Consider the following 20999-nt stretch of genomic DNA (forward strand, 5'->3'; position numbering starts at 1 on the left):
AAAACAAGATAAACAATGTAATATGTAAAGTATGTAGCTTAAAATAAAATTTATTCAATGAAAAACAATAATAGAATCATTTGATTATATTTACAGGATAATAGGGTGCCAATAAAATTTAATAAGTTCGGTAATAAGCAGCAGCAGCTGGACTGTATGCAAGTCTAGCAACAGGAAGATTGTATGCAGCTGAATAAGCAGGGTAGTTGAAGCTGACAGCAGGTCTGGCAATATAACGAGCAGTTGGAATAGCAGCAACAGCTGGAAGTGGACTTGTTATTGGTGCTGATACTGGAACTGCTGGTACTGCTGGTACTGCTAATGGTTTAGCTTGTAATCTTAATTTTTGTTTATCTGAAGATTTACGAATTGGTTCAGATCGTGCTTCAAGAATTTCTACATCAGAATCTGGTCCAAATTCAGGAACTGCTGGTGCAACTGGACCAACTGAAGCAACTGCTGGTGCAACTGGAGCAACTCCAATTGGAGCAATTGCTGTAAGTGCTTCATTGCGTACAACTGCATTAAAACCATTGATACTGCTGTAATTGGTAATTTAAAAATTAATATATTATTAGTTAAATATTATTTATTTAACATGATAATAATTTTTAATATTTACTCTGATGTGTACTGGACAACTCGACGAGTACCATCAGCTTCGATAAAACTATAACTTCCTGAGACAATATCTCCATCTCGGCTCTCTTGTTGATTTTTGTAGTCACCAGTCAAGGAATCAGCTACATCATAGCCTTTGAAAAATAGCATATAATAATTCCACATAATTTTTTAATTATTTGTTTATTACTGCGTACTTACTGTATGCGTATTGAGGATGTGGATCATTCTCTTCAACTTCAACAGTTTTAGCAAGAACAACTGGTGAAGCTTGAACAACTGGTGCAACTGGCACAATTGATCCTTTAGCAATAGTGGCAATAGCCAAAATAATGAAAAACTATAAGAAAAATAATAATATTAATTATTGTAAAAATATAATTTGATATTAATTGTTAATTGTTTCTTACCTTGCAAGCCATTTTTTATTGAATGTTTTTGTATGAAGACAAAGACTGATGGTTTGAACTGAGATTCCACGGGTTTATATACATCGGGATGCTATCATTATGATGACAATGAACAACAGCAGCAATATCATGCACCACAATGGTTAATCCCCACCAAAATTATATTTTGTCACAATTTGACCTCCTCATAAATGCGTTACATGCTTACTAACTTGTTACTTAATAACGATTTGTTTGTATAGACGCAATGATTACATCGTCGTCTATAATTCTCTCGAGCATCGACATCAGTCATTACGCGACCTGATAACCAAACACTCGATGTGAATTTTGTGTAAGTACCATATGCATTTTATTAGTAAATTAAATTATTGATAAATTTTCGATTTTTTTACCTAAAAATTAATTGTAAAAAAAGATACGAGATAATGAGATTTATTTAAAATAAAATCATAATAGAAATTAATTTAAAATAAATCTAAATAGACAAAAATATAATTTGATTATTAATTATTATTATAATGATTATAATATGCTGATTGAAGTGTCAAATCATGACAATGCAAATTATAAATTGGCCTTATATTTTTTACATGACGTCAAGTAGTCGATCAATCGATTTTAGTTATTTTTTAAATATTTATTTAAAAAGACAAATTAGTTTTACAATATACAAGGACATTGGCAATATTTTTTTTGAATTTATTTCAAGGATGTTATTTTTTAGTCATTTATCATGTATCTAAAATTGAAGGTCACGTTGAAATTTAAAAAAAAAATAACGAGAGATATTTTGACCCCATACAATTATGTATTTTAGAAAGTTGAATAGACGCTTAATTAGATACAAAATAGACACCTAATGTCAATGGCCTGTTAATAATTTAACTAGTAATTCAATACACAATTGGGCATTGCTCAAGTTTTTTATATATGCAAAAAAATGATCAGCATGTTAAAACTATATTGGCAATGCTGGCAAATACTTTTTTATTGTGAAATTTTAAATGCTCTCTTTTTTTTGTCGATAAATAAACATATATTAAATTTGAAATTGAATGACAAAAAAATTGAACAGTATCGATGAAAAAAAAGCGTAATAATCAAGATACAATAATAAATTGAAATTCGAGATTAAATATTAATTTGAAACGGAGGTGAAATGTCCAACCTTCTGAATGATTTTGAATTATTCATAAATTCATATTGAAGGTGATCTGATTAATTTTGATACTATTAAATAAAAAATTACTTAATCATAAATGTAATAACAACAAATTGAAATAAAAATAAACTTTTTAAAAGCTTTTTTGTGTTTTTTTTTTAAACAATATATTTATTGATATATAAAAAATTAAAAAAACAATAAAAATAATAAATCAAATATTACAGTTTTTAGTGTATAGTGACTAGGTCTAATGTTAAATAATATTTTTCATTTAAAATGGATAAAAAGGTGTGGGAGGACGATATACAGGTGATTGTGCAACAAAAGGTGATACTCTTGCAACTGGAACAGGTGCTGGTATTGCTGGAGCTGCTGGTAAAACTGGAGCTGCTGGAACAACAGCAGTTTTTATGATAGCTGGTTGACGATGTACAACAGCATTAAAACCATTTAATGAATCAGCAGTGTATTCAACAATTCGACGAGTACCATCAGCCTCAATTAAACTGTAACTTCCAATGACAACATCACCATCTCTAGTTTCATGTTGTGTTTTTGCATCACCAGTAATAGCATCATTAACAGAATAAGCATATGAATATTGTGGATGTGGATCATAATCTGTTGGTGCTCTAACAACTGGTACTGCTGGTACTGCTGGTACTGGAATAATACCACCATGAGCCAGTGCAACAATTGATCCAACAATAAGTATAAACTGCCAAACAAAAAAAATATTATTAAATTAATATACACTTGAATTTTTTATTCTTATAAATATCACTTTTTATTTTTGCTTTTTTGTATTTTTTATTTCTCACCTTAGTGACCATCTTGATTGATTTTATTTGACTGTTTATTTGTCAATGAAATTTAAAGCAAGACTGATGCTCGATAAATAGTTTACCAAGGTATTTATAGGATATGAGTGACAATATATTTATGGGGTAAGGACAAAGAGCAAATTATCAAATATATGTTTGTCATAAAACACCCCACGTGAATGGCAAACAGTTTTACCAGCTTGTACGTGATCTGAGCTTTGAAAGGAAAAAGTTTTTGTTGCTCTACTTTTTTTTCTTTATGGCACGTGATGCAATATGCTTTCATTTTCTTTTTTTTTTTTAAAATATTTTATTCATTACAATAATTACAAACTCCTAAATATCTACTTTTATTTTTTCCCTATTTATTAATTTTTTAAAATCAACAAACCCAAAATATTTGAAAATAATATAATAAAAATAAAAAAAAATAATATACTATTTTATTTTTTTCCAAGTACGTTACTTGCGAAATTGAAGATGACTAAATATGATGATAAATTTAAAAGAAAGAATAGTCTAATTTATATGCATGATGTCACACAAGCAGTATATACTTTCACATTTTATCAGAATATAATTAATAAAACGTGAGGTGTTGAGTTGTTTATATAAAAAAATAATAATAATTAATAATTTTTTATATTTAAAAATGGTATTTTATGATACTCGAGTGATAATCGATTTGATGATTCAACAAGTGAGTAAATGAGAAGATGAGTTGTAACCTTGACCGTGAAAAAATGTGTGGTACCTGCATCACGATCAACGATCTAAAGAAACACAGTTGTGTAACACACCAAGTGGCTGTCCTCATCACAAACGAGGTCATTCATATCGAGTCATCCTCTATACTTATTTCTGTGATATTCTTGATGCTCGTCTTTATTTTTTCGAACATTGACCTGACTGAATGAAAAACTTGTCTTTTTCATGTACATTATTTTTATAATTTAATCAGCAACATAAATATAAATCTATTCGTCATTTTAATTGTTTTAAAAATTAAAAAAAATATATTATTATTAAATTATATAATTAAAAAATTAATAGTTTATTAATTCTACTAAATTTTTAAAGTTAATTTATTTTACAAGAGTTAAAAATGGCTATATAAATGTATTTTTTTTTGTAAGTTATAATAAATTATAAATTACATTTATTTTTAATGATGACAGACAGCTATAATGATGTAAAATTGGAGCATTATGTGCATAAGTAAAAGGTAAATTAACAGGTGAAATGGTTTTGACAAAAGCTTGATGAACAGCATTGTGTCCAACTGGATGAGCTGGTTTTTTTTTTAAACCATTGACATTGCTATTGAAAAAAAAAATTGTTGTTATTCAATATTTTTATGTTTTTTTGTTATGTAGAATTTCTTGGACTAGTTGCTGTTCCAAACTGAGAGTTAATGACAAATTTAGCCTGTTTATATATGGTCAAAGTTACAGTCGAAAATTAAACCTCTCACCTGTATTTTGCCTGGGGCATTTGTTAATTTTATTTTATTTGTAAACGGCACATGTAAACGGCTTTTTTTTTTTTTTGTACTTAATATACATACATTTATTTATCAATCTACATTTTGTTGATATAAAATTTTTATTAAATAACAACGCAATCATTATGAATACATCTGAAATATTTAGAAGGACACATGCAGAAATTTTGATAGATATCATAATGATTTGTTTGATTCGTGCGTGTGCATGTAGGCATCTATTTTATTTATTTTTAAAAACAAAATTGCATAACTCGTATTAAATAAATTTGCAAGCCCTAAAATGTTTCGAGACTTAAATGTATTATTTCAAATAAAAAAAAAACGTAACTGTAAAATTGATAATTCAGATCTCTCGTCACGAAATTTTATAAAATAAAATATATAATATTAAGTGAAATAAATAAATTTAAAAAATTTAAAGAAATACGAGAACCATGTGCTGTAATGATCAAAAGGAAAATTATTGTCTGAAGGTATTTAAGACAAGTCGGTGAAAGTGACGTAACACTATAAACGAGTTGTTAAATTTATTTTGTTGCATTGGCCTTATTGTAAAAAAAAAAAAAAGTGGATCAAGTGTTGAATTCAAAAGCCCCGCACAGGTCCAGCCAAACATGTGAATTTTTTTTTTTTTCGGACCGCCTCGTGATAATTTGACTTACTAGCTTTTTTTAATCGAAAATAATAAAACACATTTTGGTATTTATGTGAATAACTATACCAAAGAATTGACTGGATTAATTAATCACTTTAATCACTGATATAAAATTTATTTCATGATTAATATTAATTATTTTTTTTTTATATTTATTATATTTTATTCACTCGTCATTTGGTAAATTAAAATATTTCAAAAATTTATTATCGAAAATGCGTTTAATTAATATTTATAATGAAAGGAAAAAATGAAAAAAAAAAACAAATTAATTTTATAAATAAATATGTAAGGAACTTTCATGGTGTTTATGACACTCGTGAGAAATTGCCAGGGGCTAGGGCGGCTCTTTCATTGTCTCAAACAAACCATCAAAGTGACTTGTCGTCCTTGACTGAGGAAACCCTTGTATTAATGTTACAACGTCAATGTCTTAACAGAAATAAGCCCACTAGTATCCCTTGGCTGTATTTTATTTTTATTTACTGGCAAGGTGTAATTACTGCCTGAAGATAGGGAAATTGAGTATCGAAAAAAAATGTTTAAATGTATTATATAACGACACGGAAAAAATCAAAATATAGTCATTTAAAAAAAAGGTAAATTAGATGTGGTTTTTCTAAAAAAAAAAAAAAAAATAATCGTTTCACGTTTCTTGCCTATTTTTTTCTGCATTTTTAAATTGTAATAATAATATTTTAATTTTTTCTTGGATGAGTTATTATGTACTAATACGTCTTCGGTTTATAAAAAGATGCAAAAAAAATAATTTCATAGCTATGATACAATTGTAATTGTATTAAATTGATTTTTAGATTTTTATTAAATTTATTCTCTTGAAATGAGAATGTTTCTGTAGACATCTTTGTTATCGTTCGATATATTTCAAATTAAATAATTCACGACGAGGGCGCTCTGATCAGGGATTTTGTTTAAATAAATGCGGCAAGCGGTAAACTTTTTTACCGATATTTACGCGCTCGAGTTTCTACAGATTTCCTTCGTGGTTTCTCCATAATAAATACGGAGTAATTATTGAGAAATTAAAATTATCTGATGCCATAAATGGCCTGATACAATCATCAGGTGTCTTGATACGCTTTTCTAAAAATCTTGGATAGTTCAACATCGAAGACTGAACTATCATTTTCATCAGCAATAACATCCGAGTTGTTTGTTCGATAAATTATTGATACTGCCTTGGTTAATCTACTTGTTAATAAATTCTTATTGAAATATTAACCTTGATTTATCACAAGCAACATGCTTGATGTCCATTTAACTCTACAAATTTTATTTTATTACCAAAGAGAGTCTTCGATTGTAAAGCCAACTCTTATATAAAAAATTTCAACGAAAACTACAGCTCTAAATTATCACTAGAAAATTATCATTACATCCTAAATATAGTAGACAATATACTTAACTTCCGGAAGACCCTGACCGTCAGACATTCTCAAGCTCAATAGTTTTTTCTTGAGTTTATTAACTCACGATTTGCCTTTCTATATAGGTATAAACATGTGTCCAGCGAAAGTGTAAGTTATAAGGATAGGCCATAGAACCCATTGCCTCAGCTATACCTATACTTAGCTGTACAACACTACATATTTATTTTACAACTAAAAAACATGTATATCTAAAATAAAACAAAATAAAAAATATACTAAAATTCATGCATCGAGATACCGGAAGTCACTTATAACGCTATCTTGAAATATCAAAACTCTTGTCTGCTGTTTTTTTTCTAGCTCAATATCATTCACCATATTTAATTATTATTATTATTTTTTTTTTTTGGCAAATTATCTTGGAATGCTGTACGCAGAAAAAAAAATTTAAAAGAGTACTATTTATATTCGCAATTGTCTAGAAAAAAAATTTCAGCTTGAACAATGTAAACATGATTTATTGCATAAGTTAAGAGGGTGCGGGTCAACCTTGAGAATAACTTGGAACTCGTCCATGTAGTTCAAAAAAATTGTTATATTAAAATTGTATAATTTTTTTGAATTATTGCAAATATAGTAATATTCATATAATAAAAAGTGTTTTAATGATGTATCATTCAAATTAATATTTAGACATATTTTTGTTTTTTTTTTCTCCTTCTGATACAGATGATTGCGAGGACCAACTTTAATATAAGATTTAAAATAAGTATCTTTAATATACTTTCACTGTAAGTTGGACCTCCTTCATATAAATTGATCAATGTACCCCAAGGTGAAAGTATTTCTTACGCGTCCATAGCACACCCGAATGCATGTATATCTGTCCTTCATTGGAACCACTCCCTGAATTGAATGATAATTCCGACCGTTCTTCGACAACGGCGGTCACTGCACTTATACCATTTTTGCATCATGCAAGTAGTTATTTATTTTTACTTTTTTTTTTGTAAATTTTATTACTATTTTTAAATTCATAAATAATATATGGAAATAAAAAGAAACACATTTATTAATATTCAAGAAAATTACATACATTGAGATTGTCACCAATGGCTTTTTTATACTTACAGGTGTTTTTATATTTCAACTATTAATAGCGGATATCATAAAAATGAGAGTGAGTGAAATTTGATAAATTACTGTTAATATTTTATTTAATTTAATGAAAAAAATTAATTCTATTAGATATAAAAAAAAACAGATATGTATAAATGTAAAATGTTAAGGTCAAATTGAAATTAATCATGAAATAAATTTTTTAAAAATTTTGTAAATATGTATTTCATCAAAATATGCAAAATATATTAGAATGTATTTAGAAATGTGTTATCTGAGCCTTGCTGTAAGGTCTTTTTCTGTAAAAATATTTTTTTCGTTGTAAAAAAAAAAAAGAAAAAACACTTTGAATTTTATAATCTCAGGTAATTAGGTCACGCGTGAATTTAATACAAAAACTTTCCCGTTATTATTATTGTTATTTATTTGAGTTTAAACAAGAATAATTGTATGTTTTTTTTTTTTATATTTAGAGAAGTTGGCTCGTCATCGTCTAGTGACGATGAGATGAAAAGCGCATAGATGATATGACTTTCGTTCTTTAACTATATACGATATATATAAATCCTAATGAAAAATAAAAAATAAATATTTCAGCTGTATTAATCATGATTCTTCATTTATATATTATTAACTTTTATTCTCAAATTAAACGCACTAAATAACGCTAATTTATTGAAATCTATGAAACCGAATCGTTACTTTCTTTCGAATTTTTTTTTGTCGTGCCACACGAACACCTTTGTTTTCCAATTTTACCAAATTTACGTGAGAGTAATTATAAATTATCAGAATTTTTATATTAAATCATTCAAAAAAAAAATATAAAAAGAAAAAAAAAAACAAAAAAAACTAAATAAAATATTTACTTTGATAATTATAAATAATAAAATTTTTTTTTCTAAATTACTTGATTATGTATATATTAATTAAAAATTACATGATTATAAAATTATTATATATTATAATAAAATCAATTTATTTATATCTTTAAGTGGCGAATGCTATTTGCCATAAAAAAAAAAAATATTAAAGTGCAAATAATTAAATTGCAAATATAAAAAAAAAACAAAAAAAATTTATGATTCGAATTAATTCTCTGTCGGTGTATACATATATAAATATATAAATAAAAATTGTATATTTTTTTAGAGGGCTTGCATACACGCCACAGAACACTTATTAAATAATATTACAAAATTTTGAATTGTTTGTCGATTAAATTCTTAATATATACCTAAATAGAAAAATACTGTAATTAAGTTTTTTTTTCAACGTGGATTTTTTATTTCTTTTATTTTGCAATATATTTTTTTTGGTCTATTTTAGCGATAAATTAATTATTAATTTTTTTTAAAACAATATTTATATATATCTAAACAAAAGTAAAATAAAAAAAAAATATATATTTGATCGTTATCAATATCAGGAACTAGTTGAACAATTTAATCACTCGTAATAAATAAAATATTCAATTTATTGAATTTCTATATAAACTCGTTTTAATTTCAATGTAATTTCAATGGAAAAAAATAAAATTTATATATATTAATACTGTGGTTATTTAATTGCATAAATAAATTTAATGAATACTTAAAATAATTAATTTTTTTAAATGATTTTATTTATAAAAAAAGGGGAAAATAAAATGATTATTGATGAATGATGATGTATAAATTGAGAAGAAATTTAAAATTGCATTGAATTATATGGAGACAATTGATGAAAAACGAAAGGGGAGAAGTATTCGACCCCCCATCGAATGTTGATACTTTTGTGAGAGATCAAGTGGAGGGAAACTTTCAGCTTGTCTTGGTATATAAACGAATGTCTTAGCGCCGCCGCAAGATTAAACCTGTGTGTATTGACATCTCACCTGTGTTCGTGTTTATTTTAAATATCAATATTTTTTCTGCTGACAAATAATAAGGTGAGAATATTTATTTTTTAAAATTTACATGCTAATAATACCAACAACAATAATTTAAACAAGTACAACTACAATTTTATCGTTTTTTTTTTTTTTTTCCTCTGTAGTTTTCTTATATTTTCATCGGCTAAAAATAAATAATTTATCATTCTATCAATTTAAAATTTTTGGTAAATAATCATTAGTATTTATAAATTTATTTGTTGATAAAAATAAAATTTAAATATCATAGAGTTTAATTTTCATTAAATAATAAAAAATAAAAAATAAAAATCATAAAATATTTATTTGATTTTGTTTTACAAAATTTTATGGGAATAATATTTTTTTCCTTTAGCTGTTTAATTTTTTCTAGCTTGATAGATTGAATAAAAAATTATAAAAATCTAGTTTTGTATACAGTACCACGTGGTGTGATTTTCCTTTAAAAAATAAAAAAAAAAATGCCCAATTATAAAGCTATTTTTCAAATAGCTATATGTAGAAAAAAAAATAATAAATAAATAAAAATAATAAACCATAAATTGCATATACATTTCCAATTTCGATATGTATATATTTATTTTAATATTTTACCTCATTATATATTGTTTATGAGACAATGAACTCACACGTTTTCTTATTTATAATATCGTTCAAATGTTTCATGGAAAAAACTTGATTGTACACGCACCATTGAACATAAACTATTAATTCCGCATTCTGAACAGTTGGAAAGTAGATGACGTTTAGCTCTCGATTTTCATAATAAATATAAAATAAAATATTTATAAATTTCATTTAAATATATTTATTGAAAAAAAAAAAAACTAAAAATGTTATTATATCATCAAAAAATAAAATAAAAAAAAGATGACCTGAATATTCTCATTGAGTAAAAATAAAACGAAATTCACCTGATGCAACAATCGAGTAATTTGATCTTGTAAACTGATGGTGATCATTAAATTTACGGTATAGAATTTCTCAAGTAGCAACCGGTTGTTGGTTTTTACGCGAAAGGCCCTGCCCCAACCAGTAATCACACACACCTTGCGAATGGAACCACCATTCTATATGGAAAAAAAAAAAAATGATCCAAAAGAATCAGTTGAAAAATACATATATTTGCTACACTTTTCAAGTTTTTTTTTAAACAACTATCCCAAGAAATATTATGCAATATGAGCTTTCTTTGTGGGTTTAACTTGTTGACTTGTGATTTTATTTTTCCTATTTTTTTTCACAACTTTACCAAAGCCGGAGGCTAAAATTTATTACGTACATAAAATTCATAGACTCAAACTCTTGTTCTATATCTCATATCCAATGTCCTTTTATTCAACTATATTTTTAATTAATTAATTTTATATATACATTTAAACAACTCATTAAAAAATTTAATTTAAAAACTTTATTAATCATGAAAAAAATAATTTTAAATAAATTAAATATCATTTTGAAATTTTTTATATACGTTTTTATTTAAATTATATTAATCTGTGCCGGCCGGTCATTTGATTATATATAAAAAAAAAATTTTCCATTACATTGCGGTTTCGATACAGTTTCATTATTTATTTATTTTTTATATTTTTATATTTTTACGCGCAATGCAATGGGTACCAGGACATTACTCTTACTTTCACTCAGCTCCAAACTAAAACTTGTCTATATCGATAAGTAACATAATGATCTAACATAGTGTCTCTCCTGCGGCTGTTTTATGAGCTGAGAAAATATAGTCCCTTGTTAGTGAGACAGCTTCCTTCTTTGTAAATTTAAAAAAATAAACACATGTCGCATATGCGAAATAAAAAAAAAAATAATTTAAATGGTATTTCAATATGTTTAAATTAATCATAGTTTAGTCATCATTTATAGCTATATGGTAGTCATGTTTAATTATCCATTAATTCACTGATTCATCCGAGGATTCACCAATGGATCATTGACCTCATCAGACGTTTATGCAACATTTATTAAAAAACCTTTAACAATTATTTATTTATTTTTTTTTTCAAATATATTATACACTTTTTATTTTTTTTATTATCAATGCAACACATGTAGGAGGAATTGATTTACAAGATTATCCTACTCGAATGATTGGCATGTTGAATAAATACAGTGGTATTTTGTTTTTTATATATTTTTTTTTTTTATAATAAAATGTCAAATAGCCACCTTAAACACGTGGCTGTATTGTAGGTGTATTGTAGAAAGTAGCTAAGGAAAGACTTTCCAAGGACTAAATGCTAAAGAGACTTGTCATGATATGTATATGAAAAATAAATAAAAATGTCTATTATTATGTATGTTTTGTCAAAGGCTTTCCATTTAAAGAAATTTTTTTTTTTTTTTTTAAAACTAGCTAACAAATGACCTCGTTTTCATTTTATTTCTTTTTTTAATTTTGATGATGTCATTAAATTTATATTGTATTTAAAAAATTGTCAAACAAATATTTATTGATAAAATAAAAAAGCATATACATAGATGTTAATTATTTATCAATTTTATTAAGAAAAAAAAAATAGATAATTAATTTTCATGGTGAATGTTTAGCGAAAGTTTTTTCATTTCTCCGTAAAGGATAATTTGTACGATAAAGAATTGAGTGATTATTTTCCCTTTAACCATTTCTAATAAAGAAAGCTAGATGATGATAAAAAAAAAAAAAAAAAATGTATAAATGAATTTTCATTTTATGATTTAATTGAATGAGAAAATGTTCATATAAATTAATTGAAAATTGAATTTATTAATTATTTTAGATTAAAAAATGTTTCGTGTGTGTCTATTCGTTGGAGTAGCCACAGTACTTGCTCAAAATGCAAGATCAGTACCATTTCAAGGTAAGCAAAATGGCATTGGTCCTCTTTACACACCTGGTCTTGGACAATTAAACAATGGATACAGAGATGACAGTTACGAAGATAATGCTGTTACACCCACTCCATCACCATCACCACTTTTCAGACAACCACAACAACCGGTAAATTATTATTATCATCTTTGCCTATTGATGTCAATTGATAAATTTATATTATTACGTTTGTATTTTTTTTTAATTATGTAGCTTTATCGTAAACCAACATTATCTGCTGATCAACCAATTAGAGTTGCACCTCTTGGACAACGTGGAGGACCACCTCGTGGTGGATCATTTGTCCAACAAAATACTCAGGTATATATATAACAAATTAATTCATTTAATGAATAATAATATAATAATTTTTATAATTTTTATACGTAGCAAGAAGCTGAAGAACTTCTTGAAGAAGAAAAAGATGAACCAGATCGTTTAAGTCTTTTATTGCCACAAAGTAAATTTGATTGTGTTGGTACACCAACTGGATACTATGCTGATGAAGATCTTAATTGTGAAGTGTTCCATTATTGCCATGATAATGCCAAACATTCATGGATTTGTCCAGAAGGTTTTACCTTCCATCAGGTATGTTTAAAATAATTTAAATAGAATAAAATAAAAATATAACTTGTTAATAATAAATATAATCAACAGGTTCATCTTATTTGTATGCCTCCAAATGGTGATGTTATGTGTAAAAAAAGTTCACAGTATCATTTTGTAAATGAATATCTTTATAAACCATTGAATCTTCAAGAAGCTGAATCAAAACCAAATGTTACACTTCGTTATAGTGAAAGATATTTCCCTGGTGATATATTTACTGATGAACGTGAATCTGAAGATTATTCACCAAGTCATACACCAACAAAACGTCCAACTCATCATCAAAATATATTTATTAATCAATCACCAACTACTCCAAATAGTTTACCAACTGCTGCTCGTCCAACTCCACAAAATATTCCACAATATAGAGTTGCTTCAAATCAAGTTTTTCGAAGCCCTGAAGAAGTCAATATTCCTCTTCAACAAAGAAGACCATTACCACAACAACAACAACAGCAACAACAAGTCTTAAGGAGATTCCCACAAGTTCGTCCAGATGAAGAAGAATTTGAATAATTATTATTTTTTATATTTTCTGTTTTTTTTTTTTTTAAATAGATTTGGAAAGATAAAAAGAAAAATTAAATTCTTTCCATTAAATTGTAAATAATCATTGGTTAATCAAACTGATGAATAAGTCATATTGAAATTTATCATTATTGTCATCGTTTATCTTTTATATATACATATCTGTAATAATTATAATAATGTTTTTTTTTTTTTTATGAAATTTTTAATGGATTAGTTTTGTAACATTGTATGCTAATATTTTTTTACTCTAATTATTGAGTACATTATTTTATTTCATGTTTAATTCATGAAGTATAGCGCATAATTTTTTATTTATTATCGCACCCATATATACTATTTTATCAATAAATAAAAATTTTCAATGTAAAATAAATGATTGTTTTATTTTTTTAAAAGAAGAAATAATTAAAGAATGAAAAAAAGCATTTGTGTCGTAAATATTTTCGAAAATATTCTGCTATTTTCGTGATAATATTTGGTGTTTCGATTTCGAAAAAAAAAATATAGAAATGATTGAAATAAAATTTTAAAACTTTTAGGACTATTATGTTGAGGTGTTGTCTAAATACAAGAAATATAATTTCATGAAATTTCTGCTTAGAAATATTTTTAAATAAAAATAAATATCTTTTTTTTTTTTCTATGATATTGCATGCAACATAATTTTTCTTTCAACTATTTCAGTGCCATTTAAATTGTATTAATAAAACAGCAAACGTCACACAACATATTCATGATGACAACTAATTAAAATAAATTATAATACTCATAATAATTAGCATGTAATTAAAAAATTAAAACAGTTATGATATCCATGGTCCTTGAAGCTGTAATTTATATTATTCAGACATCTTTAATGCTCAAATTAAAATACCCTGACAATGTGTAATTACATGATGAATATTATAAATAATATAAAATTAATTTTAAATGTTAAAAAATTATATATATTTTATTAAAATTTCAGTTCCAATTCAACCAAAATTTCGTAAGCTAGAGATGCTAATTAAAAATGAACTTCCAACACCAAGTGAAATAAATAAGTATCATGGAGAATTATTATCAAATGTCATATGTAATTTTGGTAATCCAGATACTAAAAAATTTTTGGGAATTGAACCACCAATGAAAGGACCAGGTGATAATTTATGGATATCACCAAACGATCAACTTATTGATAATGTTAAATTGACACCTATCATAAGTGATTCCAATGTCAAAGCTTTTACTCACGATTCAATTTTAAGCAAGTTAATTTTTTAATTAACCAAAAATAAAATAAATAAATAATGATAATTATTTGTAATTAATTAATTTGTAGAAATTGGCCAAATGACAATGACAAAATATGAAAAAATAATGGAAAAAAAATTAAATGAAAAATTAGAAGAAAGTATTAAAAAAATTAAATTAGAAATGAATGATAAAAAAAAATTAGAGGTAAAATTTTATATGAAAAAACTTGATGAAAAAATAAAAAGACAAATAATACGTATTGAAAATGATTATGAAAAAAAATTTAAAGTAAATATTGACTTTCATTTTATATTATTTATAATCATTAATTCAGCGTATTTATTTAAAATATATTTAAAATTAGAATGAGCTGGATGATGCTACAGTGAAATTAAATAAAAAACTACAGAAAGCAGTTGTACAGACACGTATTAATGTAACCAATGAAATGATGAAAAAATTAAGAGATGAAATCGAATATGTTGTTAATGACCTTGATGATGAGTACCAGAGAAAACTTTGTGCACAAAAGGATACCATGGTGGCCGACTTTAATCAGATAATGAGGTGACAATCGTTAAAATTCAATTTAATGATTTCGAATAAATTTTCACATGTGTATATTTAAATAACTCAGTTAACAAGTAGTTATTTAAATTTTTTCATTATAGGCATGTACAAGTGAAAACAGATGATAAAATTAATTCGTTTCAACAACTTAAATGTGAAGAGTATGAAATTTTACGTGTTCAAATGGAAAATAAAAATATTGATAATGTTAATAAAGCTGTACTTTATCATCAACAACAGTGTGAAATTGAAAAATTAAAAATTCGCCAAGGATTTGAGGTAATTACTGAGGGTTTATTGAGGTAATTAGCGAGGGGCTATTCATCGACATAATTAGTGACACCACGACTACGACATGAAGTCAAAAAACACAAGTACTACACTTACTACACTTTATATATAACTGCAATGACTACACCAACAAAATATGTTATTAAGTTTAAGAATATTTCTTTGCACATTTCTCCACGTTAGTATTTTTCGGAGAAAAAAATTCTCTCCTCATTTCTCCGCATGGGTCAACATGGGAAAAAATCGGAGTAATCACGGAGAAATTCAAAGTAATCGCGAAAAAATATTTGGAAAAATATTTCCAAAAAAGTTGTAGTGAAAAAAATACAAATACTACATAACTAAACGTGACTACACCGATGAATAGTCACTTGGGTAATAGTCTAATTAAATTTCATTGTTGAAAAACTTTCACCACAATTTTTATATTTTTGAATTATCTATAAAGAAAAAATTACAACAAGTTGAGAAAAAATTGGAAGAAGCTAACACGACTATTGAATTAATGAAAAAACGAGAGAAAAAAAATTCAATCAATAATGATGTTATTTGGCAGAATAAAATCCGCAAGATTTATCATGAATTTCAGAAATTTATTGATGTGTCTTTCGACACTAAACCAGGTCAAATGAAATTTTTATTATCATTAGAATCTTTAATTAAATTAGAAGACGACGTATAATTTTTCAATCATTTGAAAACTTCATTTATTTAATTTTTTTTATATTAAAATTGTTGTTTTTTATAGAGTAACTAATTGATTGATTAAATTTTATTAAATATTTAATTAAACAAGAGTGTGGCAGATGATTGTTTGTATTCTTATGTGTCTTTATTGTAACTATTTTATTCATCATATATGATGAGTAAAATAGTTACAATAAAGACACATAAGAATACAAACAATTATAATTACAATTTATTAAATACCTCTTTGCCAATTCTATTATCCTGATACAAAACTTCAATTTTTCCTATAAACTTGGAAAGTTTAATCTTCTGATCTAGGGATGATTCGGGTTCCAAGGCCCCAACATGAATAAATAATTGAAAATGATATGAAATTTAATAAAATTTATTAGAAATTATAAATTATAAGTCTTAATATACCCCAAAAAAGTCACAGATATAAGAAAACAACCTTCTGGAATAAGTTACATCGTATTGAAAGAGAACAAATTCAGGGGTTGTTGGCTAAATAATTTTTTTAACTATGATAGAGTTGAGCTATCCACATAATTTTTTTTTTATTGAATTGTCTATGACCTAAGCTAGTTTAGAAAAAAAAATTATAATTTTTGAAATGGTCAAAAGGGGGTAGAGGGTGGATTTATACGATTCTACGACAACTACTGGTTTTTAATTTTTTTAACTATGATAGAGTTGAGCTATCCTCGTAATTTTTTTTTTATTAAATTGTCTAAGATCTAAGCTAGTTTAGAAAAAAAAATTATAATTTTTGAAATGGTCAAAAGGGGGTAGGGGGTGGATTTTAACTGTTTTTATTTTTTTGTCTATGATGGGTTTTGAGCCATCCTCGTAATTTTTTTTTCATTAAGTTGTCTAAGATCTAAGCTAGTTTAGGATAGTAATTTTCAAAGATTTTACTTTTATTTATCAGGAATGTAGAATGCTAAAGAAGGTATTATTGAATTTATTAATACTTATACTTGACATCAAAATAATTTTACTATTTGAATAAAAGAGCGACTCAGTGCCTTCGATGCTGATTGTACATAATCTAGTGTATCTTTATTACATCATAATCATTTCATCAATTAAAATTATAATTTTTATCGATCGCTACTCTTATTTTCTATTTTTATAACCCAAATAAATTAATTGCTGAAAACAAACGTAGCAATGTGAGAGAAAAAATAATAAAAGAATAATTATACACAACTGCTAAAAAATTTCGACCAATGAGATTAAGAATAAAATGTGTGGAAGTGTCCTTTTTAAAATAGTATAACAATTTTTGAAATAAATAATAATTTTTGTAATGTTGTTGAATAATTTATTGACTTTTTAAAAAATCAATTAATGTAATATTTACACTTTAAATTTTATTTATTATTTATAAAAAAATGGATAGAAATACAGTTAAATTAAATTATTTATCATCATTTAAATTATATTTTGCTTTTAAATTATCAATTTCTTCAATCTTCTTGTCAATATCAACACGTTTAAATGCCTTTGTGCTTTGGTAATAAAGAACAACTAAATATCTGTTGCATACATTGAAACCACTAAGATGATCACATGCATTTTTAGCATCAAATATATCCTCGTAGACGACAAATGCTGTGCCCCTTGTTTCTGCTGTGTTTCCACTAGAAAAACAAATAAATTATTTAAATTAATAACTTGTATAAATCAAGTAATTTATAAATTAATTTATTTATAATACAAAAATAAACTTACACTCTGATTTGTCTGATTGCACCATATTTACCAAAAATATCATACATCTCTTCAGCTGTTATTTTGTATGGTAAATTTCTTATGTATAAAACACGATTTACTTCTGGAGGAAGTCGGACCTGAATAAAAATAATTTCAAATTATAAATACAATTATTATTTATGAATTATTAATTATTATTAACATCTTATATTATTTATTGTTTTTTTTTTTTTTTGACATTTATGGAGCATTGTTTATTGTTTATTTTAATATTTTAAGGTTAGATTGATCAAAATAAAATTAATTCAAGAATTATAAATAGAAAAATAAAGCTGTAACTTACATTTGCCCGTCTTTGGAGCATTGCCATTGTCATCTTGAATTGATATAATTATTTAACACTTTTAAAATCTAATCAATTATTTATTTGTTTTTATTGTTACTTGGTTTTTCACGTAAACGTTTACACAGTATATTTTTTTTTTTCGGAATTATCATTATTATTGTTAATATTTAAAATGGAGGTTTCTTTTGGTAATATATAGGGAATTTTAAAGAAAAATATGTAGGGAAATTTGAGTATTAAAATCGACATTACCGACTGCCAAAATTCGTTCTCCGATATGGCATCCCCACTCTGTGACTTATTAGATTTTAAATTTTTAAATTTAAAGCTTTTATACGATTACAATTTATTTTGACAATAAATATAACTAAATAATTTGTGTTGAAATGAAAAATAAATTCCTCAGCCATTTGCAACTATTATTTTAATTTATTTTTGTGAATCTAACTAAAAAATCAAATCAGACTACGAGCTCTTTAATTAATTATTCCAAATGTAGCTGAGGGAAGGATAAATTGTCAATATAGTATTTAATTTATTTAAACAAATAAAAAGCTATAGAAAAAATGGCTAAGAAAATGATGTGGCATACCTATTAATTTATAGAGAATTAATTGAGCCAAATACATTAATAGGTAAGCAACATCCTTTCTTTAGCCATTTTTCTCTTAGTTCGTCAGCATAAAATTAGTAGAGTAATTTTTTCAGGAAATGGGCCAGAAAAGGAGACTAGTCGAAAAATATTTTCACCAAGGTTTCTTTAAAAATAATTAATTCATGTGTACATATGGTATCTATATATTTATATTTTTTTCTAAATATATTATTTATCGATATGTATTTTAATTATTGTCAGGATAGGTATAAGCAAGATCTTGAAGAAAAATTATGTGCGATCTTGTGCATACTGCATATTATAGCCACATTAACGTTAATGAACAACAAATATCCATTTAAAGTATTCATTATTCAATTAAATAAATTTATGCATATACGACATAACTTTAAAATTTTCTATTTTATCATCCCTCTTTTATTTACTGTTTTTTTTGTCATCTGAGACAGTTAACAGCTGATCTGTATACTATATAGATATTTATTTTTGTTGTTTGTGTCCTGAAATACACGCACATGTGCTTTATGCCCCTGATTTCTTGCATATGAGTTTATACGGAGAAGAAAAATATTAAACTAAAACTTGGTTATATATATATAGTGGATACCAAATATTAATTCGATCAAATATGAAGTCAGCCTACAGTAAAAAACGCAAAGCCCAGCAACTGCAAAAATGTAAATTAAATATTAAAATAATGCGTAGTCTAAAACCCTACTTGAAAATAAATATTAATATTTTGATTTATTTTTTTAAATATATGATGATTGATGATTTAACGATGATGAAATTATGATGAGCTGAAGTATTCATGTATGTGCCAGTATGTGAAAGACCAAAAATTGCATTGGGTATGATAAATAATTTTATTTAAAAATCTATTATTGAGTAATGACGATTAATTTTTTTTTTAGTATGCAAAAAATGGAGAAGAGTCCTTGATAATGCTTGGTTTAATGTCAAAAAACTTGAACTAACTCATTGGGAATATGACGAGTATCAACATTTTCTAAAGAGAAATTATCCAACAATCGATGGTCAATTCCGTTTTTTGAAATCACTGCTTTATAAATGTGGTCGTTATTTAAGAGAATTAGACTTGTCAGTCTATGCTCGTTGTAACATATTGCCAGTTATTAATCAATATTGTCCAAATCTCGTGAAACTTCGAATAAGATTCGATGATATTCGTGATATGCATCATGCAATATTTAATAATGCAATATTTGATAATGCATTTTCACATCTTTCTAAACTAAAAGTCTTGAAAATTATATTTCATCGTTGTTTTTATGAGTTACATCCATTATTACCTACAACTTTAATTAATTCATTGCTAAACATTGCTGATACATTGACTGATCTCAATATTTCATACTGGCCTCGGATCCTTCTTGAAAGCGGTAATTTTCCAGATGAAATAACTAGTGTATGTAACTTAAACTTTATATATATTATCTATTGCAAAAATATCATTCTTTTTATTCTTTACATAAGTTTTTTACCTGAATTATTTCTTTTGTAGGTGATTTCTCAACTAAAGGCCTTGAGAAAATTTACAACTATTGGTATAAATTTTCCCATAAGTTTATCCGACTATTTTAACAATTCTAAAACAGTAACAAACACTTCTGACGACGCTTGTTACAAGATATGTGATTTCAACGTTCATTGCTTACGGCATTATCGTTACATGTTCAAAGATGAATAATTTAAAATTTCTTGTCTTTAACGGCTTTAATAATGTCACTGACTCCTCAATTAAATTGCTCAAAAATTTAACACATTTAAAGTTACCATTCAGCAATAAAATTACTGATGAATCAGCCATTAAAGTTCTTGAAAATTCACCAGACATGATTTATTATTGCGTTAGAAACACAGGTATAACTTATAAATTTATTGAAAAAGT

The 20999-nt window shown here is 25.7% G+C and overlaps 6 protein-coding genes across 6 annotated transcripts; 3 read left to right on the plus strand and 3 right to left on the minus strand.

Moving 5' to 3' along the window:
- Positions 1–25: 25 nt before the first annotated feature.
- On the minus strand, positions 26–1118 carry LOC122858164 (cuticle protein 19.8-like). Its single transcript, XM_044160890.1, has 4 exons — positions 1032–1118; positions 823–961; positions 623–755; positions 26–542 (listed from the first exon to the last, which is right to left on the minus strand). Exons 1-4 carry the CDS (start codon positions 1041–1043, stop codon positions 119–121), a joined length of 708 nt encoding a protein of 235 aa, XP_044016825.1. The 5' UTR covers positions 1044–1118; the 3' UTR covers positions 26–118.
- Positions 1119–2407: 1289 nt separating this feature from the next.
- On the minus strand, positions 2408–3149 carry LOC122858186 (larval cuticle protein A2B-like). Its single transcript, XM_044160919.1, has 2 exons — positions 3021–3149; positions 2408–2917 (listed from the first exon to the last, which is right to left on the minus strand). Exons 1-2 carry the CDS (start codon positions 3030–3032, stop codon positions 2471–2473), a joined length of 459 nt encoding a protein of 152 aa, XP_044016854.1. The 5' UTR covers positions 3033–3149; the 3' UTR covers positions 2408–2470.
- Positions 3150–9500: 6351 nt separating this feature from the next.
- LOC122858147 lies at positions 9501–13924 on the plus strand. Its single transcript, XM_044160862.1, has 5 exons — positions 9501–9625; positions 12382–12602; positions 12687–12794; positions 12864–13064; positions 13134–13924. Exons 2-5 carry the CDS (start codon positions 12390–12392, stop codon positions 13602–13604), a joined length of 993 nt encoding a protein of 330 aa, XP_044016797.1. The 5' UTR covers positions 9501–9625; positions 12382–12389; the 3' UTR covers positions 13605–13924.
- Positions 13925–14334: 410 nt separating this feature from the next.
- LOC122856518 lies at positions 14335–14971 on the plus strand. Its single transcript, XM_044158194.1, has 3 exons — positions 14335–14504; positions 14587–14869; positions 14941–14971. Exons 1-3 carry the CDS (start codon positions 14501–14503, stop codon positions 14969–14971), a joined length of 318 nt encoding a protein of 105 aa, XP_044014129.1. The 5' UTR covers positions 14335–14500.
- A 123-nt stretch (positions 14972–15094) lies between these two features.
- Positions 15095–15731, plus strand: LOC122856519. The gene is made up of 3 exons (XM_044158195.1): positions 15095–15143; positions 15220–15422; positions 15527–15731. Exons 2-3 carry the CDS (start codon positions 15304–15306, stop codon positions 15729–15731), a joined length of 324 nt encoding a protein of 107 aa, XP_044014130.1. The 5' UTR covers positions 15095–15143; positions 15220–15303.
- A 2080-nt stretch (positions 15732–17811) lies between these two features.
- On the minus strand, positions 17812–18601 carry LOC122858191 (splicing factor 3B subunit 6). The gene is made up of 3 exons (XM_044160925.1): positions 18469–18601; positions 18144–18262; positions 17812–18052 (listed from the first exon to the last, which is right to left on the minus strand). Exons 1-3 carry the CDS (start codon positions 18499–18501, stop codon positions 17830–17832), a joined length of 375 nt encoding a protein of 124 aa, XP_044016860.1. The 5' UTR covers positions 18502–18601; the 3' UTR covers positions 17812–17829.
- Between the last annotated feature and the right edge of the window lie 2398 nt (positions 18602–20999).

Source organism: Aphidius gifuensis, linkage group LG5 (genome assembly GCF_014905175.1).
Source record: "Aphidius gifuensis isolate YNYX2018 linkage group LG5, ASM1490517v1, whole genome shotgun sequence".
Lineage (NCBI taxonomy): Eukaryota > Metazoa > Arthropoda > Insecta > Hymenoptera > Braconidae > Aphidius > Aphidius gifuensis.

Bases quoted from the DNA above. Each gene is read 5' to 3' on its own strand.
- LOC122858191 (XM_044160925.1), bottom strand. From the start codon at position 18,501: ATGACAATGGCAATGCTCCAAAGACGGGCAAAT. The intron at 18,263-18,468 runs GTAAGTTACAGC...ATTTTTATTCAG, and splicing joins TGCTCCAAAGACGGGCAAAT to GTCCGACTTCCTCCAGAAGT. The intron at 18,053-18,143 runs GTAAGTTTATTT...TTGTTTTTCTAG, and splicing joins GCAATCAGACAAATCAGAGT to TGGAAACACAGCAGAAACAA.
- LOC122858147 (XM_044160862.1), top strand. From the start codon at position 12,390: ATGTTTCGTGTGTGTCTATTCGTTGGAGTAGCCACAGTACTTGCTCAA. The intron at 12,603-12,686 runs GTAAATTATTAT...TTAATTATGTAG, and splicing joins TCAGACAACCACAACAACCG to CTTTATCGTAAACCAACATT. The intron at 12,795-12,863 runs GTATATATATAA...TTTTATACGTAG, and splicing joins TTGTCCAACAAAATACTCAG to CAAGAAGCTGAAGAACTTCT.
- LOC122856519 (XM_044158195.1), top strand. From the start codon at position 15,304: ATGATGAAAAAATTAAGAGATGAAATCGAATATGTTGTTAATGACCTT. The intron at 15,423-15,526 runs GTGACAATCGTT...TTTTCATTATAG, and splicing joins GACTTTAATCAGATAATGAG to GCATGTACAAGTGAAAACAG.
- LOC122856518 (XM_044158194.1), top strand. The intron at 14,870-14,940 runs GTTAATTTTTTA...ATTAATTTGTAG, and splicing joins CACGATTCAATTTTAAGCAA to AAATTGGCCAAATGACAATG.
- LOC122858164 (XM_044160890.1), bottom strand. The intron at 756-822 runs GTAAGTACGCAG...TATTTTTCAAAG, and splicing joins ACATCCTCAATACGCATACA to GCTATGATGTAGCTGATTCC. The intron at 543-622 runs GTAAATATTAAA...TACCAATTACAG, and splicing joins GTTGTCCAGTACACATCAGA to CAGTATCAATGGTTTTAATG.